The following is a 27,922-nucleotide window of genomic DNA, read 5'->3' as shown; positions in this document are numbered from 1 at the left end:
TTTAATCTTCAATAACTTTAGTTAGAAACGTCGTAGCGAGTTCCGATCACCATTGCAATGCTTTGCACAATACTCTCCATCTGATCAAGTCAAGTGATAAAGACAGCGATCAACGATATGAATTTACCATAAAAGGAGATACCAAACATGACGTCAAAGAAACGTCATAACCGCCTAAAAATGAATCATTTTACAAACCTACACTTCCCCGATATTCTATGAAAATTTCAGCTTAGTTGGACGTCGAATAACAAAATTATTAGGATTTCTTTATTTTGGGCACGTTTTCCCATGCCGTTTTTGAGGTCGTTTGTGCCCGGCGTGCTGGTAGTAAATTTAAATCTGAATTGAAATCAATCCCGTAAGGGCGTGCACGCAACTCTAATGAAAGGAACACTTAAGAGACGCCGCCCGGCATGGATCAGAACTCATGTTTCTTGTAACGTGTGCACAGCATTAAATAAAAGGATGATATACTTATGATGATATTTTAAATTGATACTGGATATGGGCTCCCTGTGTCATAATAATGGCGGCATATACAAATAAGTATACTCATTGATAACTATTTTTCCAAATGTGACTATGTGAAACGATAGGGCTCGATAACGCAGATAACATATGTAAGTTTTTAAAATTCAGGCAAAAATCCTTATATAAATATAAAGATATAGGGACTTTTTTTAATGTCAAAATCACCAAAACGAACAAAACACTGGTCTTTCATAACTCTGTTGATATTTAGTCAAAAGTAGTGGAACTTTCTAAAAAAAAATTTCTTTGATTATCTTTCAGATGACAGTAGGTAGTTACATTATAGAGCCATCATTTTCTCTAAGTGAAGAGATGACATTATAATAAAGGTCTAATTCTCATCTGTTCTGTTATCCTTGTTTCAGAACCACTACTCTCAGCTAACGATACTATTCTTCTTGCAAACATGCTATAGATACTGTTAACAAAACTTGATTTTCCTGTTTCTACAATCCCAGTGAGCAATATGTTGAAGGGTGTCTCGCTGTCGTCACAGGAACTAGACGCAAAGATTTCCAAAAGATCTTGTAAATGATCTTCGACACTGAAATTATTTACAACGTAAAATACCACGAAGTTACGTAAATATAGGAAGAAAGGCAAACAATAGGGAAAAGAAAAGAAATAAAGGCAAGACAAGACAAGACAAGACAAGACAAGACAAGACAAGACGAGACGAGACGAGACGAGACGAGACGAGACGAGACGAGACGAGACGAGACGAGACGAGACGAGACGAGACGAGACGAGACGAGACGAGACGAGACGAGACGAGACGAGACGAGACGAGACGAGACGAGACGAGACGAGACGAGACGAGACGAGACGAGACGAGACGAGACGAGACGAGACGAGACGAGACGAGACGAGACGATATTATATCAAATTCAAAACAATATATGTTCAGGAAATAATGGGCCATGCATACATGTCCAGTACGCACGAAGTGTGACGGAACGTCATGAAGAGTTATTCGTGCCCTTGTACTGACTAAATAGCGTAATCATCAAGCGTCAGGAGTTAACTGTGCGTTTATCTGTTAAACATAAACTACGTTTGTCACGAGTGCAGAAGGAATCACTTTAATTCCATCATCTTTCCATGATTTTCTCTATTTCTCTCGCAGTTATATTACAATTTGAGTTTACTATCCTTTTGATTCTTCGATATGTGGAAGCATCTGAATGGAAGTTCTGAGTTCAAAAAGTCCAAAAGCGTTAAAACGTAGGCATTAGTAGGCATTTACCTCTTCTCCCAGTTTATGACGTTCCTCCATGGTTCAGTGGTAAGGGTCGCTGTTAAAACAAGAAGAAAACATAGTTTATTAATCAACAAAGGGTTTTCTTTTCCTTGATAAATACATTTACCACTATGTATTGCTATCGAAAGGATTAATGAACGAGTGAAAGAAGCGAGTGCAGAAGAAAGATGCAGGCGATTAGGTGGTTGGTGACATGGAAGTAGGTAGAGCAAAAGAGTAAATGGAGGGAGTGAGGGAGTGAGGGAGTGAGGGAGTGAGGGAGTGAGGGAGTGAGGGAGTGAGGGAGTGAGGGAGTGAGGGAGTGAGGGAGATAGGGAGTGAGGGAGTGAGGGAGTGAGGGAGTGAGGGAGTGAGGGAGTGAGGGAGTGAGGGAGTGAGGGAGTGAGGGAGTGAGGGAGTGAGGGAGTGATGAGGGAGTGAGGGAGTGAGGGAGTGAGGGAGTGAGGGAGTGAGGGAGTGAGGGAGTGAGGGAGTGAGGGAGTGAGGGAGTGAGGGAGTGAGGGAGTGAGGGAGTGAGGGAGTGAGGGAGTGAGGGAGTGAGGAGTGAGGGAGTGAGGGAGTGAGGGAGTGAGGGAGTGAGGAGTGAGGGAGTGAGGAGTGAGGGAGTGAGGGAGTGAGGGAGTGAGGGAGTGAGGGAGTGAGGGGAGAGTGAGGGAGTTAGGGAGTGAGGGAGTGAGGGAGAGTAAAGGGAGAGGGAGATATGAATTGAGGAACAGCAGAGGGAGATATGGAGGTAGAATAAGTGAAGGGAATAAGGAAAATGAGAGAATTAGACCCCAAAAGATCTGTTTTCGTAGCACCCCCCTGGAGACATAGTGAAACTGGTATCAAATGAAAGCTTATTATCTATATTTTTATGATTCACTTGGTACTTTTCGTGTAACCTGTGCTTAAGTGAGATATACGACCGAATCTGAGGGGGGAAAGGTAGGAATATAAATAATTTGTAGTAACAGCCTCTCCACAGAGGAAAAAAAATATCTTTGAAAATATAGCTCCAAAATCAATAAAACTTTCCTGAATGGAGGGAGGAAGAATGAGCGAAGGGTGAGGGGGAGAGACAGTGAGTGACTGTGGAGGGAGGGAGTGAGTGAGTGAGAAGGATTGAAGGAAGGAAGGGAGAATACGTGAGGGAGGAGGGAAGGAGGTAGGCACAATGAGTGAATGGGGGAGGGAGGGAGGGAAGGAGCGGAGAAAAGAATGCATGCTGGAGGAGTATTTTATTCAATACTTATATTCAAACTTACGTATTTGCCGATGTTTTCTGCGCGTTTTTAAATTTATACGCTGAAACAATTAGAATATAATATTAAGAACTGGCTTAATTATTTCAGAGAGGGAGAAACGAAAAACTGCACTGCCGAGAGAGTACGGAATAGTGTAAGGATCAGCGGTATCTATCTATCTATATATTTACAATAACTTACAAATTTCTCGCGCGCTGATATTTTTTAATCATCAATAAGAGGACAGACAAATATAGCTGATGTCAACGAGCGCGCACTCTTTCCGTTGGTTGTCAGCTCCAGCAAAAGATGTAAACTTTCGGTCTCAAAGGAAAATTTCTAATAATCTACGACCTGAACTCTCATCACTAAATAAAAACGAACTTGTATCTTCATGCCGCCAAAGAAACAAAGCGTTGCTACCTTATTAGTATTTACTACCTAATTAGTTGTGTATACTTTTATATAGAAACAGTAGTCACGAATATTCTTATCATTAAATCCCCTGAAGAGTGAAGCGATTCACGAAACAGTCTTGTCGGGAAAAATGTAGTCTTGACTTTTTCTTCCTCGCACACACACATGCACACGCACACACACACACACACACACACACACACACACACACACACACACACACACACACACACACACACACACACACACACATTTATTTAGAAAAAATACATAGGTGATTATTGAAAATCTTGCACTGATTGGTCGAGAAACTCACACCATCACACGATCTATGCCTTTGTTCAAGATGGCGGTCACGTTTTCATGAGTTTTATCAAAAACTCCATGTTTGTGCTTTTTTTTTTTTTTTTTTTTTTTTTTTTGTATTTTCACTGCTTAAATGTAAGCGATTTAGTATGGATGAATCAACGTTATCAAATGAAGCTCTTAAAAGTATTCTCAGTAATTTACTGGATGAGAAACTTCAACCTTTCAAAGATAAACTTGACGTGTCGAAGGAGATGAATGGGAGAAACTTTACAATGCCCGGCCACTGAAATATTAAAAATTACTCTCATTTAATATGTTAATCAAATTTACCCTCAGCACAGTAAATAGAGGCATTATTAAAACTATTTTGATCTCATGCGAAATGCTCGAAAAATCTTTGGGAAGGTATAAAACAAATTGTTTCTACTAAAAATGCTTCCTCAGTCACTCTTTCCAAAATTATTACTAATAATAGCATATATATTGTCTGATCCTAGAGCTATTGCCAGTTCTTTTAATAATTTTTTCTCGCACTATAGGTATGGATTTAGCCAATTCTATCAAATCTCCTAACACCTCTCCTCCTACCTACATTAAGTCTTCAATCAGTGAAAGTTTCTATCTTAATCCTTGTACCTCAAGTGAAATTGCACTGGAAATAGAAAAGCTGTCAACAAAGAAATCGTCTGGACCTTTTAGTATCCCAGTGTCCATTCTTATCTATCTCAAAGATCTGATTTCTAAACCTCTTGAATCTATATTCAAGCTGTCCTTCACCACAGGTATAGTACCTGATCCTTTGAAATTAGCCCGTGTAATTCCAGTGTTTAAAAGTGGTGATAGATCAGATATGACCTATATATTAATGACTTTGTCAACTGCTCCAGTGTCTTTAGCTTTATCTGTTTGCTGATGATTCAAACTTACTTTTATCCAACAAAAACTTGAGTCTATCATAAATACTGAGTTAGAAAACATTAAATATTGGTTGAGTGTTAATAAATCTCTCAATATTGATAAATCTAATTATATTTTTTCCACCCACGGCAAAAGAAGGCATATTCTATTAATATATTCATAAATAAAAGACCTTTATCTTGTAAACCATATGTTAAATACTTTAGGACTTTTAATTGATGAAAATCTAAATTGGAAATATCATATCCAATATGTCATGGGTAGAGTTTGTAAGGGCAATGGAATTCTTTCATAACTTAGACACTTTCTTCCCATTAATTATTTAATTCAAATGTATTACTCATTAATTTATCCATTTTTTGACTTATGATCTACTAGCTTGGGGTAATACCTATCCTACCTCGCTCAAACCACTTACTATTTTACAAAAGAAGATGGTGCATATTATAAGTTTTTCTGCTTATGATGCACATACTAATTCATTATTCAAAGATCTTAAGATACTGAAGCTTCATGATGTAATAATTTTATATGTTTCAATATTTATGTATCTGTATGGGATATGATAATCAACTTCCAATTTTTGTTGTTGTCAATTTTGATATTCTCTTTACTGGTATATTTGCTTCCTCTTTGCATAAAAAGATTCTTTCTTAGAAGGCATTTAAGTTAAGGAGCACATTATTTTCGAGTTACTTTGGATTGATTTAACGTATCATCTCGCAAACTGTATCACGATGAGATTCTTTATCATAATAATGCAGTTCCTACTAGCTTAGTTGAGTTATTATTTACTAAGCCACCAACACTTACCGTAGCACAATCATATATCAATAAATTCGCCTCGCAGTTTCAAAAACAAGTCAAAAACCATTATGTTTAAGCTCAGTATTTCTGTGGAAAAACCAACACCTATTTATTGGAAATTGCACCGAAAATGATAACAAACGTTGTACCACAGGGAGCCCAATACCTACGAAGAAATGCAATTAAAGGGATAACCTTCAGCCTCAAAAAACAAGTCATCATGGAGTTATATTTAATATCATTAAATGGCATTCGTTTTACTGATGTCGTTATAGTCTCAAATGCATAATTATCCTTTGGGATCCGAGTCTCAAATACCACAGGAACCCCGCAATAAAGAAAAGTTATCATGACAAAAACCATCTTAACATCTTGACTTTCACAGGGTTGTAGACAAAATTTTCTTATTGGTCCGGGAAATTTCTGATTGGTTCGGTTTTTTGAGGGGTTTTAGTCATATTTCGTACATCTTTTTTTTTTCTCTCTCTCTTTTCGGTTTCAACCTTACCGGTGGCTACGGCCCTGCGTCAGCAATTTGAGTTCAATCAATTTCAATTTCCAAACGGAACAGGTGCTTTTTTTTACTTAGGCTTGCGAGGCTCTCCATATAATCAATGACACTGACTATGTAAAAAAGCACGAGGCTGTGCACGTTAACAAGAACACAAGTAGTTTCTAGCTAAGCAAAACATTGATAGTGCAACCCAGCTTCTTGAAACCATATCTGTTCTGTTTGCAGTCGTACAGTCCCTCACGGTCAGAGAATGCAAAGTGAGCGATGCCTGTCATTCTGTTTTTCATTGTGGGATCCAGAAGTTCTTCGTCATCAAACAAATCGCGGTCTCTTAACAAAATGCTAAGAGCACAGTGCAGCAACACCAGGATGACAGGGCTGTTATCTAATAAGTAATTATACATTTTATTAGTGCCAATACTGTGCTTTCAAATCATCCAGAATGGCGCTCCTGCGTCACTAACTAAGCCTAATGCTGTTAGTTATTTGAGTTAAACTAGGAAATATTCTAAAATAGTATAATGCTATAAAATTCTTACCATGCACTCCTCTCATGGCGTTCTCGATGTCTGTACCAATTCGTGAAGATATGACCCAAAACACAAAGACAGGTCGCTCTCCATCATCTAGATCTTGGATCCAAGACTTTTCTTCTAGCTGAATGTGTTCATTACGCAAGTCTTGCTGAAGTCTGGACAGGATATGCTTCTCGATGTCCTTTATATTATTATTCACACGCGACTGGTCAGATTCTTTGGATAAAATCGCTGTAAATAAAAATAGAAATTGTACAGAATGCAATACTTGCACTTTTGATTATCTTCATGGGTGAGAAGATAAATGCTCTTTATTCCTTTCTTCCTTTTTTCTTCTCTTCTGCTAATTCGAATTCCTTCTTATTTTTTCTTTCTTTCTTTTTTACTTCCTTCCTTCCTTCCATCCTTCATCTACAATTTTTTAAGCAGGGACATGTAAAATCCCAATTTCTAGAATAGTATACATTTAAGGACGGTGCCTACTATTGTCCACGCGCACACGTACTGCGCATCTACATTCGAGAAATTTCAAAATTTATTACTCGAATTGCATGAAACAAAACGTTTATTTTCAATAAAAGTTAAAGCAGAAAACGATCTTAAGTGACCCAGGCTTGTTAAAGAGATAATTTGCTAGGGTTTAAGTATTATTGACAAAGAATCGTAAGTTTTTTTGGGCAAGTTTTGAAAAAATGGCAGACTTATAGTTCTAAAAAACCAAATCCTTTCAATAATAAAGCTTTTTATCGTTTCTTTAGATTTAATCCTATAAAACTTGAATAAAAACAAACAAGAAATACAAATGAAATTGAAAATTTACCATTTATTAATATCTAGGTGTGTAATTATAGTTTTGGAAATATTTTTTTGGTCGCTAAACACTTTCATCGTGAAATTCTTTTACTTAAAAATCATGCTGTTAAGTAAAAAGTCGATAATAACTTCAATTCAAACCCAATAGTCTTCCTGGAACTATAAAGCTTATAAATATCGAGGTTTTCTCTGTGTTTTTTGATTGCATTGCAGGAAGCAGCATGCTTAGCTTGACGTGCAAACGCGCCGAAAACAGAGTTTGTCACGACGTTTTGTATGCTGTGTAACGCTTGTCACGCATTCCGCATAAGATTTATCCCTAATAATGTTCTTTGAGAATTCGTATCTCTTAAAAAACGCCTAGATACCTCTATTTTTTCTTCGTTTAAATGATAGAGTAAATGCTAAATTAGCTTCGTGAAATGAAATTTATAAAAAATAATTGGTTTTGAAAAGAATATGGACATAATCTTTATGTACCTACTGATCGAAAATAGGGAGCACGAAGCTAAAAAATAAATAGAGGATATTACATGGGCGCGCGGAGATACGAAATTTATCTTCGAGTGTTGAAAAGATCTGTGAGAGATTTTCAACACGAGAAGATAAATTGCGTATCTCCAAGCGCCATGTAATATTCTGTTTCTTATATAATTATCAATGAAGTATGTTTTGGCTTTTTCAGGCAATTATTTCCGTGTATTTTTGAATAGCCATCGCAATGGTGTTATTTTCACACTTTTTAACGATTTTTAAGCCTTATTATTTCTTTTAAATGCATGGTGACCCCTACTTTTCTAACCAGAATTAAAAAAAAAAAAAAGATTCTCAATTAGTAGGCACCGTCCTTAAGTAACATTTAGATAGCGACAATAATCACATAGCCATCCAAGGATTGTTTTGCTTTCGAAGGAATACCCACGATCTGAGATCACAATTGTGATCGGTGATTGGTCATCCATCGAGAAACCCCCTTCGAAATGGCTCAACTTGAATATGCAAATCAACCGTATATAGGTAATGTGTTAAAGTCACACAACGTGTCACGTGAATAGAACAAAATTATAAATTGTACAAATTCGTCTGTATGAATAAAATTCACAATTTGAAAATAAATAAGGCATTACCTATTTTTTTGTTTTCTTACCAAATTTCCGGCAATATTGTTGTCGTTTTAGCCAGAAATAAAAAAATATTATTACAACACACGGGGGCACTGACTTTCTCCATGAGCAAAAGAAGCGAAAGCAAGATATCTTTCTTGAAGCATCTTTTAAAAGACGTATTCCTCCTAGAAGTAGGAACTTGAAGGTACGTTTATTTAGACAATCCCAGATAACAGCGGGGAGAGATATCACAGTCGCTGTCGATAGAAGAAATTAAACATGGCGGTCAAAAACCGAAGATGTATTGGGGTACGTATTACATATTCCAACTTTGAAATTAGGGATTTACCTTAAGAATATTAGGGTATTTTTTTTGTTTCTTGGTCACAAAAATGTTAATTGCCAAGAACGTTTAATCGGGGGAATATTACAAGGTACATAGAGAGTACTTACCACGTGTGTTATAAAGCAACTCATACACTTCCGGATATGTATATATTGTACTAAACTCTAAAAATTGGAAAAACCTGCCAAATCCCGTCCAGTGATATAACTGGTTGGAAGAAGTGTGGAGGATAAATTCGTACATGGCGAAGCTTGATGTTCAGGAGTTTAGAGAATTCCAAGAATCAACTGATTTCAGTATTCAACGACAATACTAGTTCGCTCGCTTCCAGGAAGTCTGTCGACTTTCCACGAAATGATGACCTCTTCGTAGTAAACCATGTGAAATAACTACAAACAGAAACGCCTTGGCATCTATAAATCTTGTAAAAGTTCGCTTCTTTTAAGCTGCTTCTCGTTTATTGAATACTGTAAAATGTTATTCACAGCATCTAAGCGACGAAGGTGTCAGATATGAGGAAAGGTTGAAAGGTTTCAACATTGCTGAATGATTGAATAATTATGTTTGACGCGTAACGCAACACCGATTTTTATGAGCGATTTTGATAACTGCAGTAAAGTCCTGAGATTAATTTTAGTTCGACAGAATTATCATTCTTCATGAATAAATGAAATTGGGATACTAATATTTTATTTTTCCAGTTGATGACTGAAGATCAATAACCTTTCTTTAAAGCTTTACTTCCTTGATTTTATATTTTTATTATATACCTTGACAGAAAGGCTGAGGTCGTGAATATTTTGAATTGTTAATTTCGTGCATGCTATGTTTTTTGCTTTTTGTTTGTTTGTTTGTTTGTTTGTTTTTTGGGTGTGTTTGTTCGTTTGTTTTCTTTGTATCGACAGTATAATGCTTCGTTGCATATTTAGTTTGTTTTCGCGGCTGGTTTGTACACTAGCCGCCACGGACTTCTGCTTTGTCCACTATCATAGTTACTCCATGTTTTAACCTGCATTTGTATGTAGAGTGAACAGCTTGATTACCCTGTAAAACCTTGGGAGTACTCATCAATTTATTTGGCACCATATAGAACCATTGCAGCAAGTCAGGATACAGATCAATTAGGAGGGACATAACCGCACTTGGTTTGTAATTATCGTGCTAGCTAGATTGAATTATTTTATTTTGTCAAATTTAGCTGCTTGCAAGGGGACGTTTATAGTACGAAAATGTACTTTTTTAAATAGTTTCACAAGTGTACTTTTTGGCAGGAAAATAAATATTATCTTAAAAATTAATATGTGAAACAGTAACATATTCATTTCAATTTATTTTGTCCTCTATGCGTGTGTTTGAATACTCTGAGGTATTGCACAAGTCTATGATTTTATGAAATTAATTTTTATCATTTTGATGAACATAACTAGGAAAATCATAGACTTGCAATACTCCAGAGTATTCAAAAAGTAGAGTTCGTATTTTTTCACTATTAATTAATAAAGAGTTTTTAATATCCTAAGAGTTCATCAATATAACATGATTTCCCACATCATGGCAAACGTGTGACAAGAGAAAGCAGCTCTTGATACCCGACTATGTTCTGATGACAGTCGTACAGTCCCTCATGGTCAGAGAATGCAAAGTGAGCGATGCCTGTCATTCTGTCTATCATTGTGGGATCCAGAAGTTCTTCGTCATCAGACAGGTCACCTCTTAACAAACTGCTGAGAACACTGTGTAGTAACACTAGTATGACACGACTGTTACCTAATAAAGGAATTACAAAAATATGGTTACCTAATAAAGGAATTACAAAAATATGGTCAGTAGAGTTACAAAGCTGTTTGGTTATATTTGTTCGAAAGTATATGTTCCTGTGTCCCCAAGTCCATTTGCACTAAGTGATGCAACCCTTTAAATCCACGGAACAGAGGTTAAAAACTCTAGTCCTAAAGGAGAATTATGTTCCAATACAACGGATGCTGAAAATAAATAAAGATCTCTATCTCTAGCCCTTATTGTAAGACTGGTGAAAAGTGGCAGTGGCAGTGGCAGTGGCAGTGGTAGTGGTAGTGGTAGTGGTAGTGGTAGTATGTTGGGTTGGGTCTATTTATAACATTATTGACAATTCAATAAATTCCTACCATGCACCCCTCTCATCGCGTTTTCTATGTCTGTTCCGATTCGCGAAGAAATGCTACAAAACACAATTACTGGTTGCTGTCCATTATCCAGATCTTGGTCCCAGGCCCTCTCAACAAGTTGGAAGCAGTCATTGTCCAAGTCATTCTTTGGTGTTTTTATGATGTCTTTCTCAATGTATCTTGTACTGAGCTGATCACATCCTTTGATCATCAATTCTACTTATCAAAAGAAAAATAATGTTTTAAGAACTTGGTGAGTGGTGAGTGCACAAGCAGCCCAATCTCTTGCTCTGTGGTGTTGTAGTATTTCGTTTCATGTAAAATTAGTATGCAAAAAGCTATCAAGGAAGTTCTTTTTATTCTTAAAAGTACTAATTTTACATGATACGAAATTGGGTTGCCTGTAATGAGTGGTGAGTGGTGAAGCAAAAATAAATATCCTCAATTACAACAAGTATTCCAACAGTCATCTGTATAATCTCAGATATCTTATAACCTCAGATATCTTATAACCTGAGAAACGGCCTAAAGGTATGGGATTGCTCTCTGGTGGTATTTTACATCCTCAGAAGTGCTAAATCGCAGATTTGGAACACAAAAAGGCACAACGTGCGTCAGATCTATTTTCCAATCGAAGTACCCTGCCCTGCAATGTTTTTTTCTTCTCAATTGAGCGTAAAAAAATCGCAACCAAGTTAGTCACTTGGTGGTGGGCGCCCGAGTGGCGTCTGATTACAGACAACGTTTGGTCACGCCACAGAAAAGACTACACAAAATGTGTAGGCCATGAGGCTATTTGAAAAAAAAGTAATGATTAATTCAAACGACATCGCTTCATGCTTCGCTTCATGTGTTATGATGCACAAAGTAAAGAAAAGCATGTTCGTCTACAGTTATGGCCTTATAGCTAATAATGAAGCTTCTGGTCTTATCAGTTGTATAAACAAGCTTTATATACTTCTTTAATAATTTTCCAAGGAAGGAAAACGTTCTGCTCGATCAAGTTTTACAACGGAAATGTTGTCTGAGCGGCTGTTTCATGAATCATATGAATAAATAGAGAGCTCACCAACACATTCGATTGGCAAACATTCTTTCGAGGTACAAAGTACAAAAGTAAGGTGAATATGTTTTACTAAATTACGATGGATTACCTGATTTGCGTTTTCTCAATAACCAGACCAACGAACCGAGAATAGGGTTAATACCATAGGATACACTGAACCAGATCACCGTCCACGAATCTTCAAACTGTGATGGATTGAAATAATCAAACCAATAACGTCCAAAGTGAAAGAGAATGTGTCGAAGGTATTGAACAAGCTTTTCACCTGAGAAAAAACAAAGCACGGACGTTAATTAAAACAGCCAAACAAAGTCCAAGGGAAAAGTTGGATTAATAGACAGTTACTAACCTCTTCTTTTGGCTCGAATTGTAGTTAGAAAGGTATAAATTGCATTCATATTTTAGTCTGACAGACCTAAAACTGTTGAGAACGACAAGAAGTAGCAAATTTCCGAGAACTTTATTGCTATTGACCTATAATACCAACCAATCACATTTAAGATCTGGTGTCACGCAAAAATACCAAGTCAAACAAAACAACACGCGGCCATTTCCAAGGTTTGGTTTTTCTAGGGAAAAAAGGAGATGGGTAAACAAAATTAAGTGTTTACCATAATGTCAGTTCACACGTGTTCTAACAGCCACGGTCAGAGTAAACAAAGGCTAAAGCTTCGTCAATATATTATTCGATGTGACAGACAAATCTCTCACCTGAGACATGTTATATATTTTCTTCTGTGACCCAAAACGCATCCAACCAATCAGAACATCCTAAAAGATCACACGTTGAGCTTTACTGTGACAGAGGGGCTAGGTTTTCCAAGAAATCGTTCGAGATAATGAGTATACGAAACGCAATGATGTGTCTTGCATCCAACCAATCAGGAACATTTTAAAAGAGATCACGCAGTAAACTTACCGTGACACAGGGGCTTAGGTTTTCCAAGAAATCGTTCTACGAGAACTAGATACTCTTACTTTTTTCTTGTCGTATTGAATACAGACATTACAAAGCAGGAAGGTAAGAAAAAGATTTACTACCGTTTTTACTAAGCTATTTATTGTATTACTTGAATCAAGTAGTATTTATAGTTCTAATCAATAACAAGCCCAAAGAAAACGAGTGAATGTTCGTATTCCTCCTACTTTCGGTATTTCAACGAAGAAAAATTGCACAGTAAACATTCCGAAAAAACAGCTTTATGACAGCGCTCTACATTGGATGTCTTGTGCTAGTTTCAACTGAATATCGATTGAATATAATCGAGGAAAGGATATAGTTCTCAAATTATTGTTAATAACAATCCGCTCCGTATTTGTAATATAATTGTACGTCCCCATATGCTTATACACCCTTCTAATAATTAGCGGCGCCATTTTGAATAATTAACCGATGACGTCAAACGTGGAAGATGAACCCTTCGTTATATATATTTCCCGCCACTTTTAACTAAACACTTCACGTCATGCAGGTGTATTTAGCTCATATTTAAGAAAATTAAAAGTATTAGAGCTTTGGCTTCAGTTCGTGAATGTTCTAAATTTCTATAAGTATTATTTAAATGTCATGGTTGGAGACGAAGAAAAAATTGTTGCGGCTACAGCTGATCCAAGTTTTACATGCGACAAGGTAAGTTAGCTTAAATAACAATATGCTTTTAGTCTCTAAATAATGATCTTGACTATTTTTTTCTGACATTGCCTTATATCTTTTAGCTAACATGCAAAGATATCCCAGGCTCGGTACTCACTTTAGCAAAGCCAAAAAAAAAAAAAAAAAAAAAAAAAAAAAAAAATTACAAGAAAAACGAACTATCCTTTTGGTTAAAGTGCCGGGGGCAGAAGAGAAAATCCTCTGACACTAAAACGGAAGTTATTTCAAGGCAAACCAGGGAAGATAAAGGAATATTTATAAACATTTTGTAGCTTTTAAGCCTCAACATACCTTGAGTCTCAAAGGCAGCTCAATTTTAGGAATGTCTTACAAGTTTCAATTATAAACTATATTTGTTTGCATGAATGAAAAATCAATATGAGCATAGTTTGTATATAAACAATTGATTGATTATAAAATTGCTTTGATTTTAGTTCTTTTAGAGAAAGGCAGAACTTTGATAAAGGTCTACTGATTGTTGACCCTGATCCTGGGAAATTTTACACAAGGGCTAAGAGAATGAAATGTGATATATACTCTGAGAAAGAGTCAAGAACAGCAGTCACTCAAGCTCCAGGATTAGAAACAAGAAACATCCAAGGGAATTGGAGCATAGATACGTACATCTGAACTCTCATCACATTTATTCGGCGAAGCCATGCTTTTTTCTACTCTGTTGGAATTTTAATATATATATTTAGGCACTGCCTAAAAGCGGAGCTCCCGATACGAAATTAGGGAGCCAGGGAGCCCAAATTGAATGAATCTGAAATTTAAAAATAAGATCGGGAAAAAAATCTTCAATTATTTTTATTCGAGATGAAGATAACGTATCCCATAATAAAAACCATGCATTGAAATCGAATCAAAATGCACTACATTGTTTTTTTATGCGCGATTATACTCTCCCACTTAGGAATTTTGAACACAACTCACCACCAGCCACCCCACGGGCTATTTTTGTTCTTTGAAGATTCTTCGACAAAGTTTTCCATGGCCGCTATTTTTAAGCTTTGAATTCCTGTTTAATTTTACTTTAAAAAAACGAAAGATAACTACAGACAATCCAACAAAATATCAGGTTTAGTGAAATTTACCTTGGATGTCTTTCATTTAAATCGAAATTTTGGAGATTCCCGATTCTTTTAGGACAAATCAGGGCTATAAAACAGACTTGAAAACTGGTTAAGGTGAGAAAAAACTAAAGCTTACTTGCGTCTTTCACATAACGATGTTTGGAAAACCATAAGAATTAAGATGTTTTTATATCAAATGTGTTTTTACCGCAATGAAAATTAAAAAAAACAAAGCTTTGGTGGCATAAGAGAGAAAATTGCCTGGAGATCATCAACTAACTAAACTTGAGAAATGAAGGCCCTGAACATTTAAAACCAAATGTGTCATCAGTTAAAAGGAAAACGTTTCCTTAATTACTTCATTGAAATAATTTTATTCCTTTCATATGAGAATTAACTACTTTTCGAGAAGCTTGAAAACTAAGCTTACTAAATTTTGAGATTCGATTTTACCAGTTTTCATGTCGGTTTTCATGTGTGACAAAGATACGAAAATCACGAACGACAAAAGTTTTCGAAAAGCAAAGTTTACATTCAGTATTAAACTTGACACGAACAACTGAGACAAAATAGAAAATAATGCAAAATACAAAATGGCTAATTTCTTTGTCAGTAAATTCGCATTTGTAAATGTTTTAACATTTTTAGCTTGGTTATAAAGTGAAAGACAAGGTCTTTATACAATAACATCTCAGTCAACAACATAAATTTTAGCTCATTTGTATAATCATGACGAGTTCGAACAATAAACAGTTAATAAACAGTTGAACATCTGGTTTAATTTTACATTCCATTCAATATATAAATAAATTATCTGTAGAAAGATAAAATTATTGAATGAAAGTCTTCAGCTTTGTTTTGCCGACTGGACCCGCGATAGGAGGCAAACAAAGCTGAATTTTTCTTGAACGAAAAACATACGATAGTTGGTTAAAAACAACCGAATTGTTAATGATTTACAAAGCTAAATAAAGGACGAATATTTGTTGTACTATGCCCTTCACGTTATATTTCCTCCAGCATTAAAATAAATTAAGCTTATCTATAGAAATATTAAAAGTTTTGAGAGAAAGTGCTTGATTTGTCGATTCGTCGAGAAAAAATGCTTGTCAAAAAATAATAATATATGTATATATATACGATTGTTTGCTAAAAAAAGCACACCTGAATTCTTGAAGAACACTTCTTGATCCATCTTTGAATACATGAAAGTTTTTTTAATTGTCTTTGGTCTATAACTTGCCCTAAAGCAATTTTTTCTGTGCATTTGAGAGCCGCCTTAGCTAGTAATTTTGCTTCAAATTCCTTTATCTTTCACGCTCATTTTCTCTTTGTTCATCCGTCAAGTTTTGCCTCATATTCCTTTTTCTTTCACGATCATGTTCTCCTTGTTCATAATCGAAGTCCCGCCTGGATTTGCGTTTTCTCTCTCTCTCTGCTTGCCGCTTTTCGGTCTTCGGTGAGATTCCTTCGTCTTTGCCTTTCTTTTTCACGCCTCCAGAGCTTTTCCTATTCCGAATAAACTCTTTTACTTCTGGCCTTTCTTTTGGCTTCATTCTCCTCTGAGCTTTCTTTCGACATATCGATTTCGGAGAGGGGTTCCATCGTAAATAGAGTAAAAATGAATATAAATATAAGCTTGAATAAAAAATTGTGTTGTTATCTTTCGGTATTTCTATACGTAATAACAGGTGTAAATTTTTTTTTACATATTTGTACGTGTGTACCTTTGTTTGTACCCGGATGTTGCAACGCGTCGACATTCCCGCCAAAATAAAAAGATAATCTAACCAGCCAATCGGGATTCTTGTGTACACGGACGCCCGTACGTACGTACGGAAGTGACGTCAGCGAAGCCATGAAAAATCAACTCGATGGTTTACCATTTTTTCTTAGGTATGGTGCTCCGCTATGATACGTGACATTCCTTTTGCGAATCGTATCAAACATGTCGCCATAAGAAGTGCACAAAGGCGCTTCGCAATTACAATGATTTAAATCTAAAAAAAAACATCCAAATGTAATAATATTCAATGTTTTTTATTAAAATAACAGCTTATGATTTTTTACAGCATAAATACTTCTTCAGCATATACCTATTTTTTGACCGCTGTCTCCCATCGAAGACATGGAGTTCAAGATAGCGTCCATTATTTACTCACTTGAACCTATGAGAGAATGCCAGCAAAAATCGACCTAAATCAAATTTTGCCCGCAACAGCCGAAAAATCGAATTCGCTCATATTTTGGTATTAGGAAGACCTTGAGGAAATATAACCCGTGGTATACCTCATTTGCCGAAATATCGCTTTATTTTCGAGAAAAACGAGAAAAACGAATTCGTTCATAATTGACCCTCTGAGAGAGTCAAAATATACTCCAAATTTGGGGGCCTCGCATGCCTTTCAATCTTGGGATATTATTTGGGATAGTGTTTTAACATTGAAAAAATGGAATTTCACGGTCTTGGAATAAATTTATAGCGGCGAAAAATAATTATTCACCAGGGTACTTTGACTCCACGTCAAAAATGAGGAATTTCCAAAAAATAATTTTTCTGTGTGCTAAACAAAATCAAAAGTTGATATTAAGAAATTGAAAAGCTAAAATAATGTTCTAATCGTAAGTGAAGGCATTTTTGGGAATTTTTGTTCTGCGTCGAGAAATAAAATTCTAAAGTTACAGAAATTTTGAAGGACCCAGCTAGACGGTCGGCCAAATCAAAGCGATTGACAAAATTTACATAACTCTTTGCATTTTTAAATCTTAATTTGGCAAAATATCATAAAATATCATCAGCATACAAGTTCAATTTAATATAATAACAAATATCGCAAGAATTTCGTTTTTACATTTGATTTTACCTAGAATCCCATGACACTATTCAATCTCGCGCGCTGATTGGCTACCGAGAGTGGGTATTTAGCGTGGAATACCAAGGTTTGAAAAGCTGAATACCACGATATATAGGGATCCCACGAGTTGTTGTTGTTCTCGCATTCACCTCAAAATACAGAGATTCTCGCCTGTCACACTATCTTTGTTTTGTTTAGTTTGAAAGTTGCAAAAATTGAGTTCCCAAATTTTAGTATTCAGCTAGACGCTGAGATACAAAAGTTGAGAAAACCATTAACGCTTGCAACAACAAGAAAAAAGAGAAAAGTTGCTAATATGGAGGCAGCATCAACTTCATCCTGGAAAGAAAAGACAATAAGCGAAAAAATTGTCAGGGATACCGAGAAAAGTACCGAAAAGTCTGTCTGCCCCAAGTCAACCGATGAAAATTCTACTATTGTCGAGTACACAGATGAAGAAATCCTGGAGTTTAAAGAGAATTTGGTCGCGGCAAACACGAAGAAAAGCACAACTACATCTGTACGCCGTTTTCAGTCATGGTACAGAGAAAAATATAAGAAAGAAGTCGACTTAAACCAGATATCAAAGAAAGAAGCACCTTACCTTTTGAAGCATTTCTTTCTAGAAATACGCCAGACAACCAAAGATAACAAGGGCAAAGAATATGAGCCAGGTTCTCTTCAGACGTATCGCAACGGTCTGCGAAGGTTTTTCCTTGAGCGGCCATGTCCTCCTTCCCCCGACAACTTCGACATCGATAAAGAAGCAGATGTAGAGTTTGAAGAGGTCGCAACAATGCTGTCAATGAAGAAAAAAGATCTCAAGAAGAAAGGCTTAGGGACAAAGCCAAATGCTGCCAGGTCGTTAGAAGACAATGAAGTCGAGAAAATGTGGTCTTCAGGTGCTTTAGGCTTGCACACTTCAAGATCTCTCCTCCATCTTGTTTGGTGGAATAATGTCACTCATCTGGGAATGAGGGCTTTCCAAGAGCAGTACGACTGTACGATTGATGATTTTACCATCACAGAGTACTTCATAGAGTACAAAGAGCGCCAAACCAAGAACCGCCAAGGAGACGAGAATAGCAGGAAAAGAACGAGAAAGTACCGACAACAATAAAATATGGAGGACCAATGGCGGCGAAGGCGATCCATACCGTGCTTTCGTTGAGTACTTGGAGCATCGACCATCGTAAAAAAAGAAAAAGAAGAAGAAAAAGGAATTTGCTTATTTTGATTTCATTTAGTCTATTTAGTAATTGATTGTGTAATTCAGAGAAAAGTCTTAAAAGTTTTGTGCACTCACCAGTTAGCTTCTTTGTTTTGCATGACATTTTCGCACATTTAGACTGCTGAACTGCCTTAGATTTCGATCAAGACGAGAAAAAGTCATTATTGTTGTATTATTGTTAGTTTTTCCCACAGTAGCAAATATTATTCTGCTCGCCACGAGGTTCAAACCAAAAGATCAAACGCTCACCTTTGAGCGGAACTCCTATTGGTTGGGAGGATGGCATCAGAATGGTTTCCTTCGTGGGCCAAGGTTTTCTTGAACTCGCACGATTTTTTTCTTTTTTTTCTTACTTTATATTCGCTTAGATTGAATAGTGTCATGGGATTCAAGGAAAATTCATTGGCTTGACTCGGGAATTCCAAAAGAGTCGCTTCGCGACTCGTGCGATATCGCCTTTTCTCATGAATTCAACTTGGAATTCCCTCGTCAGCCAATGAATTTTCCTATAGAATTTAACAGCAATTTATGCCCAGGAACTTCTCTGTTTACAATTATTTTGTGACTGAGCGGCAGGGCAGAAATGTGTAACGCGACAGATTTAGCTTTTGCATTTTAAAATTAAAGTCTTTTTCTTTTCAATTTCAAAGAAATAAAAATATTTAATTGTTTGTTGTTTTTTTTTAATTTTTCAAGAGAAATCGAAAAATTAATAACCCCGTTTTGACTTTTTTCGAGTGAGAATCTGAGATAAGAATGAGAGATCGACGCCAATCAAATTCTTCGATTGCACGTTACGTCATTCTGGCCATGTTGGTGCCATTTAACAAAAGATTTCTCATTAGCACCCATTGTAAACGGCGCCACAATGACCGCCATGCTTTTGTCTTTGACTCTCTTGGGAATGCTTGCAATCCATCAATTGTTTAATCTTTCGCAGCAATTTTGTCACTATCATCTGTCTATATTTTTTAAAGCATTACTCTTATCGAGTTTACTCGAAAAAAATTTGATTTATAATTATTTTAGTTGAAGTCTCTACATATTGCTGTATTTGTATAAATTTATAAATTTATATAAATACAGCAATCACAGACATCTGATTAAACCAAGCATATCATAGTTAAACGATTAATTAAAGTACACCTACACCCTATTTGATTTTTCCCGATCTGGAGTAAAACTTTAAATGTGGATGAGTAATTGACATTTAGTTGCCCTTTCTGTATTCTTTCAAGTTAATTGACTAGATTTTTAGGTAAGGCCCAGGGCAAACGTCGGACTAAATGTCGCACCGAACCTATAAACGTCGAACCAATGTCGATCTTAATTCACTCACCCATTGTTATTATAATTTTAATTGGACATGAAAATGCACGGGGGAAAGCACTGACGTTTTTTTTCTTTTCTGGATTAATGCATATCCTTTCAATGGCGAAATATAGCGCTGGACCACAATTATAACGGGTATTTCTATGGAATGCAGTTCTACAAACAGGAAACAGATAATAAGATATAACTAGCTAAAAAATAGTGTGAGCTGCGTCGGTGTTTCTAATGAAACAGTAATGATGAAAAGGTAAATTATACACCGTGAAAAGATGAAAAAACTCACTGACGTTTCGGACGCTAGTCCTTCGTCGGAGTAAAAAAGAAAACAGATAATGTTATTGCACTCTGCACTTATTGCTAGGAGACAGATACAGCTGCAAGCTCTATTATTAGCAGTTCTTCTGATGGTTTCTTACAATGAGGACTCTGCAGTTGAAGTAGTTTTGAATTTATTTTCGTATCCAGAGCTCCTCGGTCTTGTTCATCACTCATCTTTGTATAGCGCATGCTCGCCAGGGGGGAATGAGTGTTTGGGAGATGGGGGAGTAGTTGTTTTCACGGCTTTGGTGTAAATCATGCGACTTGCATGATTGATTTACTATTTTGCATCATTTATGAATATAGTTCGGCACGTTTTTAAAATGGCGTTTGTCGCAAAGTCGCTCCAGAGTCGTAATTTCCGACTTGGCTTGTCGAACCTATGCTGGACTCGAACCTATTCAATGGGGTCGTTCTCAATTGCAGCAAACGTCGTACTAGTCATGAGTCTATTTCAAATGTAATAGATTCGACTAAATTAAGCTCATGGTTAGTTCGACGTTTGCCCTGGGCCTAAGGAGCAATGAAAAACTGGAACAGTTAATCAATAGCAGATCTAATACAAGTTGTGTAAAACAGTAATAAATCAGTTGTTGGCACCTTTGCACTTTTGCGTTTGATTAAAAAAAAGTACGTTAACTATAATACTTTTTAAAATAACTGAGTTCTAACGCGCGCTCTGATTGGTCGAAAAGCCATTTTAGATGAGAGTATCTAAAATGCTCATGTCATCATATTTTTTTCAGAAAGTTTTTCACTCTTCTCAAAGCGACAATCGCAGCAGTTTTTCCTTCTTTTGCCATCGAAAACATAAACATTACTTTTGAAAAATAAACGTTAAGAGAACAATATTTATTGAACTTTTTCAAGCGAATTCTTTACGCGCTTCTTCTCCCTCTTCTCCGTGTTTTCTCCAATTTTGTCAAACATTGTGAATATCTTTTTCATATTTCCTTATTAAAGGTCAATGAGGTTTAAAAAGATTTGTGCTTTTTGATGTTTTAATTCTAATTTTCTATCTTTCTCTTGACTTAAGGAATTTAAACAAAAAAGCTGTCGACAACATAGAACTTCATAACATTTATCTTTGTTTTTTCAACTTAAGCTGATAAGTCAACAACTTATTTCGCATCCCCCCCCCAATAAAAAAGATCTTACTTACATTTTTAAAGCAAATCCAATTCTGTTGTCTATAATAGATAACAAAAGTTCAACTGACAAATTTCAAAGAAGCCTTTGTTCATTCAACTTGATTTTTTTCTCCATTGTTTTTGAAGTCTTATAAATTCATTTTACAAGCAATCAAAACATAAGCAGCAGCTTTCTCTTCAATGTAATTATCCTAGTACTTTTGTCCAGTTTTTCTTCTTGACTTGCTCCATCAACTATCTTTACTTTAAGCTTACATTTCTTTCGAAAAGTAGACGTCGAGTTCCTCATCACATTTATACATGAACAATCTTCACTACCAGCTTTTGTTCTCGTGAATCCATCTCGTCTGTTATATTTAGCATATACACGTGAAAAAGCACGACTATTTTTCCTCGGTCTTCCCAGTAATATTTAAATCATTTCTTTACCATATGAAGAACATTTTTTCACTTGCAAAGCTCAAAAAACGACTAACGACGTTCACAAATCTGCTCGAAATCGTTGACAATTCAAAATTGTTAACTCTACCATACTCATACTTGTTAATATTAATTAGCTAATTGGTAACTTTTTTTCTCTTCGAATTAGAAAATGGGAAATTGGTTATGGAACCCACCTCCCCAGCCACAACAACCTCAACGTAAGTCAATAAAACGTCTTGCCTTGCCTTGCCTTGCCTTGCCTTGCCTTGCCTTGCCTTGCCTTGCCTTGCCTTGCCTTGCCTTGCCTTGCATTTAAAAATCGTTATTACAAAATTGTTTACATACGTTCTATTAAAATTGGTTACAGAAGTTCTAACTGACACACCATGGAGAAAAACAAAAGGATGGAGTCCAGAGTAAATATAAGAATATTTATCTGACTGTTTAAACTGTTCAATCATTATGATTAAATGAGACCTTTCTTCATTGTAATCCCTTGTTGACCCTAAGGACACTGAGTTCAATTGGGCCTGGTCGCAATACTGGGAAATGTTTTTCAAAAATCAACTCATTCTATCTAACTTCAAGATGGGACACAATCTTTGCATTTTCTTTTGCAAAATATCTGATTAGCCAAGAACACAGTATTGCTTACTTTCTTCTTGAAGGGTAAGACGTGAGCTTAAAGATCACATTTCTAGCTTGGCCCCGCAAACAAGAGGCCAATTAGATGTACCATTTTTCAACATTGCTCTGACGGGTCAGATTGGTGCAGGAAAGTCAAGTTTCTTTAACAGCGTGAACAGCATCTATCATGAACGAATTATTAGTGGCAAATCAGAAGTTGGGATTACAGCTACAAGTTTAACCAAAGACGTAAGTCAACAAACCCAACCCAACCCAACCCAACCCAACCCAACCCAACCCAACCCAACCCAACCCAACCCAACCCAACCCAACCCAACCCAACCCAACCCAACCCAACCCAACCCAACCCAACCCAACCCAACCCAACCCAACCCAACCCAACCCAAAGAAAAGATGAATGGATGGATGGATTTAAACCTTTTTTGAAATATTCTCTTGAATAATGAATGATTGGCAAACGCCATAACTATTTAAGTATTAACTGTTTACAAACTTATATATTATGATCTATTAGTTTCGAGTGTACGAAATAAACCCACATCCCGACCAGCCTGACTCCAATCCTTTGCCTTGGAGGATCTGTGACACACCTGGCTTGAATCACAGCCCTGATACTGATTACGATGTGACAAACATTCTAAAAGCAGTTGATGGATATGTACCTGATCGTTTCAAGGTAAGTCGGTAACTAACATCAAATGTGGGGATTTGAGGTTATTAAATAGTTGATCCTACAACTAAAAAAAGTCATATCTTTTAAGTTTTATCAGGAAACTTGCTTCTCATTAATAAGAAATAAATCCACTAAAATAAAGAAAATAGAAAATAAATAGACAAAAAAAAAGTACTAGTAATAAAGTACACAGCTAGAAGGAAGACATGAAAGGGACAAAAACACAAAAACAAAACTTAAAAAGTGCCAATACATTGGCACATCTTGTATATTCTTTTATTTGGACAACGTTGTTGCTTCCTAAAAATACAATCCCTACAATCTCTTCAACTCACCCATCATAATGATTTCTTCATAATACTTCTTTTTTGCTACTCTTTCAAGTTTCCCAGGCAGGAGGTTCTTCAAGAGGACCTTGGATTAGAAACACCTAAACTTAAAGACAGAGCACACTGTGTTGCTGTTGTGATTGATGGAAGTACGTTTTATCAAATGGAAGAAAACATGAAAAGAAAACTTAGAAACCTAAGGCAAGGCCTTATAACAAGAAGTAAGTAAGAAATAATGACTATTTGCCGTAATACTTCTTCTTTCCTCCTCCTTGGATCTCCCCAACCTTCCCACCACCCCCTGACCACCCTCTACAATATTCGTATTCAATATTCGAGTAAAATTGAGTGCCCAACACCCCTAACTCAATACTGTGCATTATCGATTCTACATATGATTTTCCAATGTGTTGTTAGTGTGGTGTAATAGAAGGCATTATACAATTAAGTGTGGTCGCGAGGGAAATAGTTCGCTTTGTTTTCCCGAGACTATGAGGGAAAGCAAAGCTAACTAATTTCCATTATAGGCTTTGTTTGAAGTGTTTTGATATATAGCAATTGAGAAACATTGAGAAGTCAGTTTACGAAAGAAAAACTTTTTAAACTTTTTTTAGCAAGCTAACTGTTAAGTGAAAACTGACGGCTTTTTTGTATTTTGCAATTTTTTTTCTCACTTAAAAACACTGGAGAATATCTGTTGTTTTGCTTAGAGCTCTTTGTACTGAAAATTCGAGCAAAATATCTGCTCCCGCTTTGTTGTTTGTGATTGGTGCAAGATATCACGCAACAGCATTTTTCACGTTCTGATCACGTGCCCCCCTTTATTTTCACCATTCTTTTCAGGTGCAACTTATTTCCCGGTTGGGATACATTAAGATTTTGCTAGTGTCACGAGGTCATCTTTCAACCTATGAGAGTGTTTGTTATTCCGGAAAATTTCGTAGTTATGTAGCAACGAAAACTATTTCCCTAGCGACCTAACATTTAGTGTATAATATACAATATGTATCCCTCAAATCTTATAAAAAATATTTTACCATCCAACTATTCACTTCATGTTAAATCATTATTGGGAATATTGATTTATGGGCGAGGGTAACTTTTTTATCTAATTTGTTAGCTATCAGTTGAGTTTTCCACTTACTTCCACCTCAAGTTTAGTTTCTCTATTTCATGAGTAAAACCCTCCTCATTGACGAATTATGCTTAATTAAAGCTTTATTTCCGCGTTGCAAAATGTTATTGCATATATATTTGTATGAGATAACAACAACAGTGACCATGGGACATTTTAAAACTTTTGTCGCTAATTTATATTGTTATAGTTTTTCAGTAATGTTTTAGTTAATAACGGGGGTTTTCCTTCCAGATATTCCCACGTACATTCTGATCACTCACATTGACAAGGCTTGTATCGAAGTCAGCAAAGACGTGAGCAAAGTCTATCAAAGTATTGCCATCAGAGACTTGGTCCAGAAAGTAGGCAAATCCCTACACGGTCTTCCTGAAAACCAGATCTTTCCAATCAAGAACTACAAAGAACAAGTGGACTTGGAAGACGGCATGGACATCTTACTGCTGTACGCTTTGCGTCAGATGTTGTACTCTGCACAAGGCCATCTGGAAAACAAGATATAATACGAAATCTGACCCAAAAAAAGCTAATAATAGCGTATTGTAGCCTTTGCACTTACAGAACATTTCGTCATAAGCTAAATCAAAACTATTCATCTTGATTAGCATATAGATATAGAAATGAAGGTTCCTTAGATAATATAATAATAATAATAATAATAATAATAATAATAATAATAATAATAATAATAATAATAACTTTATTAGTGTCTCAAATCTTCTAGCCGGGCACAAGTGCCCTACTAATCGGGGAGACAAAAAAAAAAAAAAAAGTAGAGAAATAGATAAATAAATGATTAAATAAATAATTGAATAAATTATATATATATACATATATATTAATAAATAAAAAATAAATAAAGTAAAATAAAAAATAAAATAAAATAAAAAAATTAAAAAAATGAAATAAAAATACTATATGACTATATATATATAATTATAATTTATGACTATCTGAATATAATGTAACGTTATTATCGGAAGATGGCTTGCGACATGCATGTTTCCAAGTCATATATTAAGGTTTACATTCTGTATAATCAAAACTTGGCACTTTCTTATTTGATTACACTGTGAAATAAATATGATATTTAATGAGAGCAATTTTAAACTATTTCAGTATTTGTGTTGGTTTCCCTTAAACACTTTATTTTCTTCGCACTTGTGTCGAACGTACAATTCACGATGAACTCTGAACACACACTCACACTTACTATGGCAAAGTACTGCAACTTCTTATATAGTTTTTTTTACAATCTTTCTAGAATGTTCTAACATTACATCATAGAATTTTCGAGAATTTACGATAAACAAGTCAAGTTTCTATGAATAGACATTTCGTAATCACTTCTAACTTACTAGAACTTTCTATAACAAAGACTTATCAAGAATGTCCTGGAAAATCTAGAATATTCTATAAAACGTGCTTTAATTATTTCTTCTGTCCATGTGTTAAATAAACAAATAAGTTAAAATTTGAAAATATTATCTGTTGATGACGGTGAGTGAAGTAACATCATCATATAAATGCTTTATTTAAAGGATTGCAATTCGTTGAATTCAAAGCATGATTAATTCCGATTTTAGGACACCGCGCGCCCGCCGTGTAATGATTAATACTTTATGTAATTTTTTTTAGCATATTGACATTCTTCCTTTTTTTCGACCCAATTATATAACTTATTGCGATTTTGAAGCGCTAGATACGGTCTATTTATTATTGGGGACAGAAAAGCGCATGCGCTCGATAATTCTGAGCCGAAATACAGGTTTCTACGTAATGTTTAATAAACGAGCAAGAGTGTTTTATCGGGTATAAAACACGAGGCGTAGCCGAGTGGTTTTAGATCCGATAAAACACGATCTGCGAGTTTATTGAACGGCTTAGAAAACTCATGATGTATGTTCTCATATTGTACAGAATTCTTTACGAAATGAACCAAGTTTGATATAGAAAATCCAAGTTAAAGTTTATGCCAATGAAGACGAATATATATCAGATATAAATCCTCCTTCATGGTCATGATTTCTATTGTATTTTCCTCATGAATTATAAATGAGTTTTCTACTTCCTCTTAATCAAGCTTCTTTATAAATCTGATAGAATAGAACTTACTGCGTTGCGAAATAAAACTATCCATCATAAAACGACGCGACCAAAAAATAGCAGGAGATACAGAAATCAGAATTTTTGTGGTATATCTATATATTGCTATTGATTATTATTAATTTGATACGTATCTTGCCGAACTTTAACTCTATTTCGAGCTTAGTCTTTTATAAAGCACAAATAGCTTGAAGAAACTTTGCTCGTCTTAAATAAGACAGAAACACGCTTTGACAAAATCAATAAAGCAGTATCAGGAAATCCATCAAAAGAGAGCGTTGTGTGACACTCTGACGTGCCTAATATAGAGAGAGTGAAACAAGTTGACCCTTTTGTTTTGCGCTTTTCCAAGAAGAAGGTATAAAGCGCGTATTCCAAGAAACGCGGATTCGAAGAAATGCCTTTAAATAAATGCATTAAGGTGATAATTTGATATTCCCATCGTTTGTAGGTTATACAAAAGTACTTTGTCTTTCACTACTCTAGATAAATCAATAGGTCAATATTTGAATAGACTATTCAGATCTCAGGAAGAACAAAGACGAACACGTGCACGTGGTAGGTAAGACTATATAGAAAAAAATTGACATGATTGAATATTATAATTTAATACAACATTCTAATAGAAAATACATGTATTATTTCAGTAAAGAATTAATCAAAACAATGCTATACCAATAGGTTATGCCATTCTTCTTTTCTGTTAACAACAATGAGAATGCACTTATTTGAAAATAAGTTACCAGCTCTGATCAAATGTCTGTGATATTGGGCTTTTTTAAAATGCTGGATTCTTGGACTAACATGTGGCTTATTTAACTTTTGAGTAACATAATTTGTTTGGTATCACCTTCCATGCTTAAACATAATATTAAACTATGCCCTCCCCCTAGGAATAACATAATATGATCTTATAAATTGGCCCATTTTCCCCTCAAAATCCACATATCTCCACCCCCAATCTATAGATCGTCTTTGTAGATGAGTTTGCCGC

The 27,922-nt window shown here is 35.6% G+C and overlaps 4 protein-coding genes across 5 annotated transcripts; 2 read left to right on the top strand and 2 right to left on the bottom strand.

The window, feature by feature from the left end:
- Window positions 1-5,556: 5,556 nt before the first annotated feature.
- On the bottom strand, window positions 5,557-9,326 carry LOC116308750 (uncharacterized). The gene is made up of 4 exons (XM_031719232.2): window positions 8,895-9,326; window positions 8,483-8,698; window positions 6,526-6,753; window positions 5,557-6,371 (listed from the first exon to the last, which is right to left on the bottom strand). The coding sequence occupies exons 1-4, from the start codon at window positions 9,028-9,030 to the stop codon at window positions 6,148-6,150; spliced, it is 804 nt and encodes a 267-aa protein (XP_031575092.2). The 5' UTR covers window positions 9,031-9,326; the 3' UTR covers window positions 5,557-6,147.
- Window positions 9,327-9,841: 515 nt separating this feature from the next.
- On the bottom strand, window positions 9,842-12,596 carry LOC116308751 (uncharacterized). 2 transcript variants are annotated; one of them, XM_089033799.1, is made up of 4 exons: window positions 12,347-12,596; window positions 12,086-12,262; window positions 10,932-11,150; window positions 9,842-10,554 (listed from the first exon to the last, which is right to left on the bottom strand). In XM_089033799.1, the coding sequence occupies exons 1-4, from the start codon at window positions 12,393-12,395 to the stop codon at window positions 10,337-10,339; spliced, it is 663 nt and encodes a 220-aa protein (XP_088889925.1). In that variant the 5' UTR covers window positions 12,396-12,596; the 3' UTR covers window positions 9,842-10,336. The 2 variants fall into 2 exon arrangements, with proteins under 2 accessions (XP_088889925.1, XP_031575093.2); XM_031719233.2 differs by having other exon boundaries at window positions 10,932-11,147; window positions 12,347-12,551.
- A 256-nt stretch (window positions 12,597-12,852) lies between these two features.
- On the top strand, window positions 12,853-25,935 carry LOC116308749 (interferon-induced protein 44-like). The gene is made up of 7 exons (XM_031719231.2): window positions 12,853-13,018; window positions 22,204-22,255; window positions 22,405-22,453; window positions 22,706-22,913; window positions 23,200-23,361; window positions 23,743-23,908; window positions 25,057-25,935. The coding sequence occupies exons 2-7, from the start codon at window positions 22,207-22,209 to the stop codon at window positions 25,323-25,325; spliced, it is 903 nt and encodes a 300-aa protein (XP_031575091.2). The 5' UTR covers window positions 12,853-13,018; window positions 22,204-22,206; the 3' UTR covers window positions 25,326-25,935.
- On the top strand, window positions 17,899-18,702 carry LOC148909468 (uncharacterized). Its single transcript, XM_089034145.1, has one exon. It carries the CDS (start codon window positions 17,899-17,901, stop codon window positions 18,700-18,702), a length of 804 nt encoding a protein of 267 aa, XP_088890271.1.
- Window positions 25,936-27,922: the final 1,987 nt, after the last annotated feature.

Source organism: Actinia tenebrosa, unplaced genomic scaffold, assembly GCF_029948245.1.
Source record: "Actinia tenebrosa isolate PJP-AT-01 unplaced genomic scaffold, QUT_ActTen_1.0 PGA_scaffold2__45_contigs__length_23673736, whole genome shotgun sequence".
In the NCBI taxonomy this organism is placed as follows: Eukaryota; Metazoa; Cnidaria; class Anthozoa; order Actiniaria; family Actiniidae; genus Actinia; species Actinia tenebrosa.
This window is presented reverse-complemented; position numbering and strand designations above follow the sequence as displayed.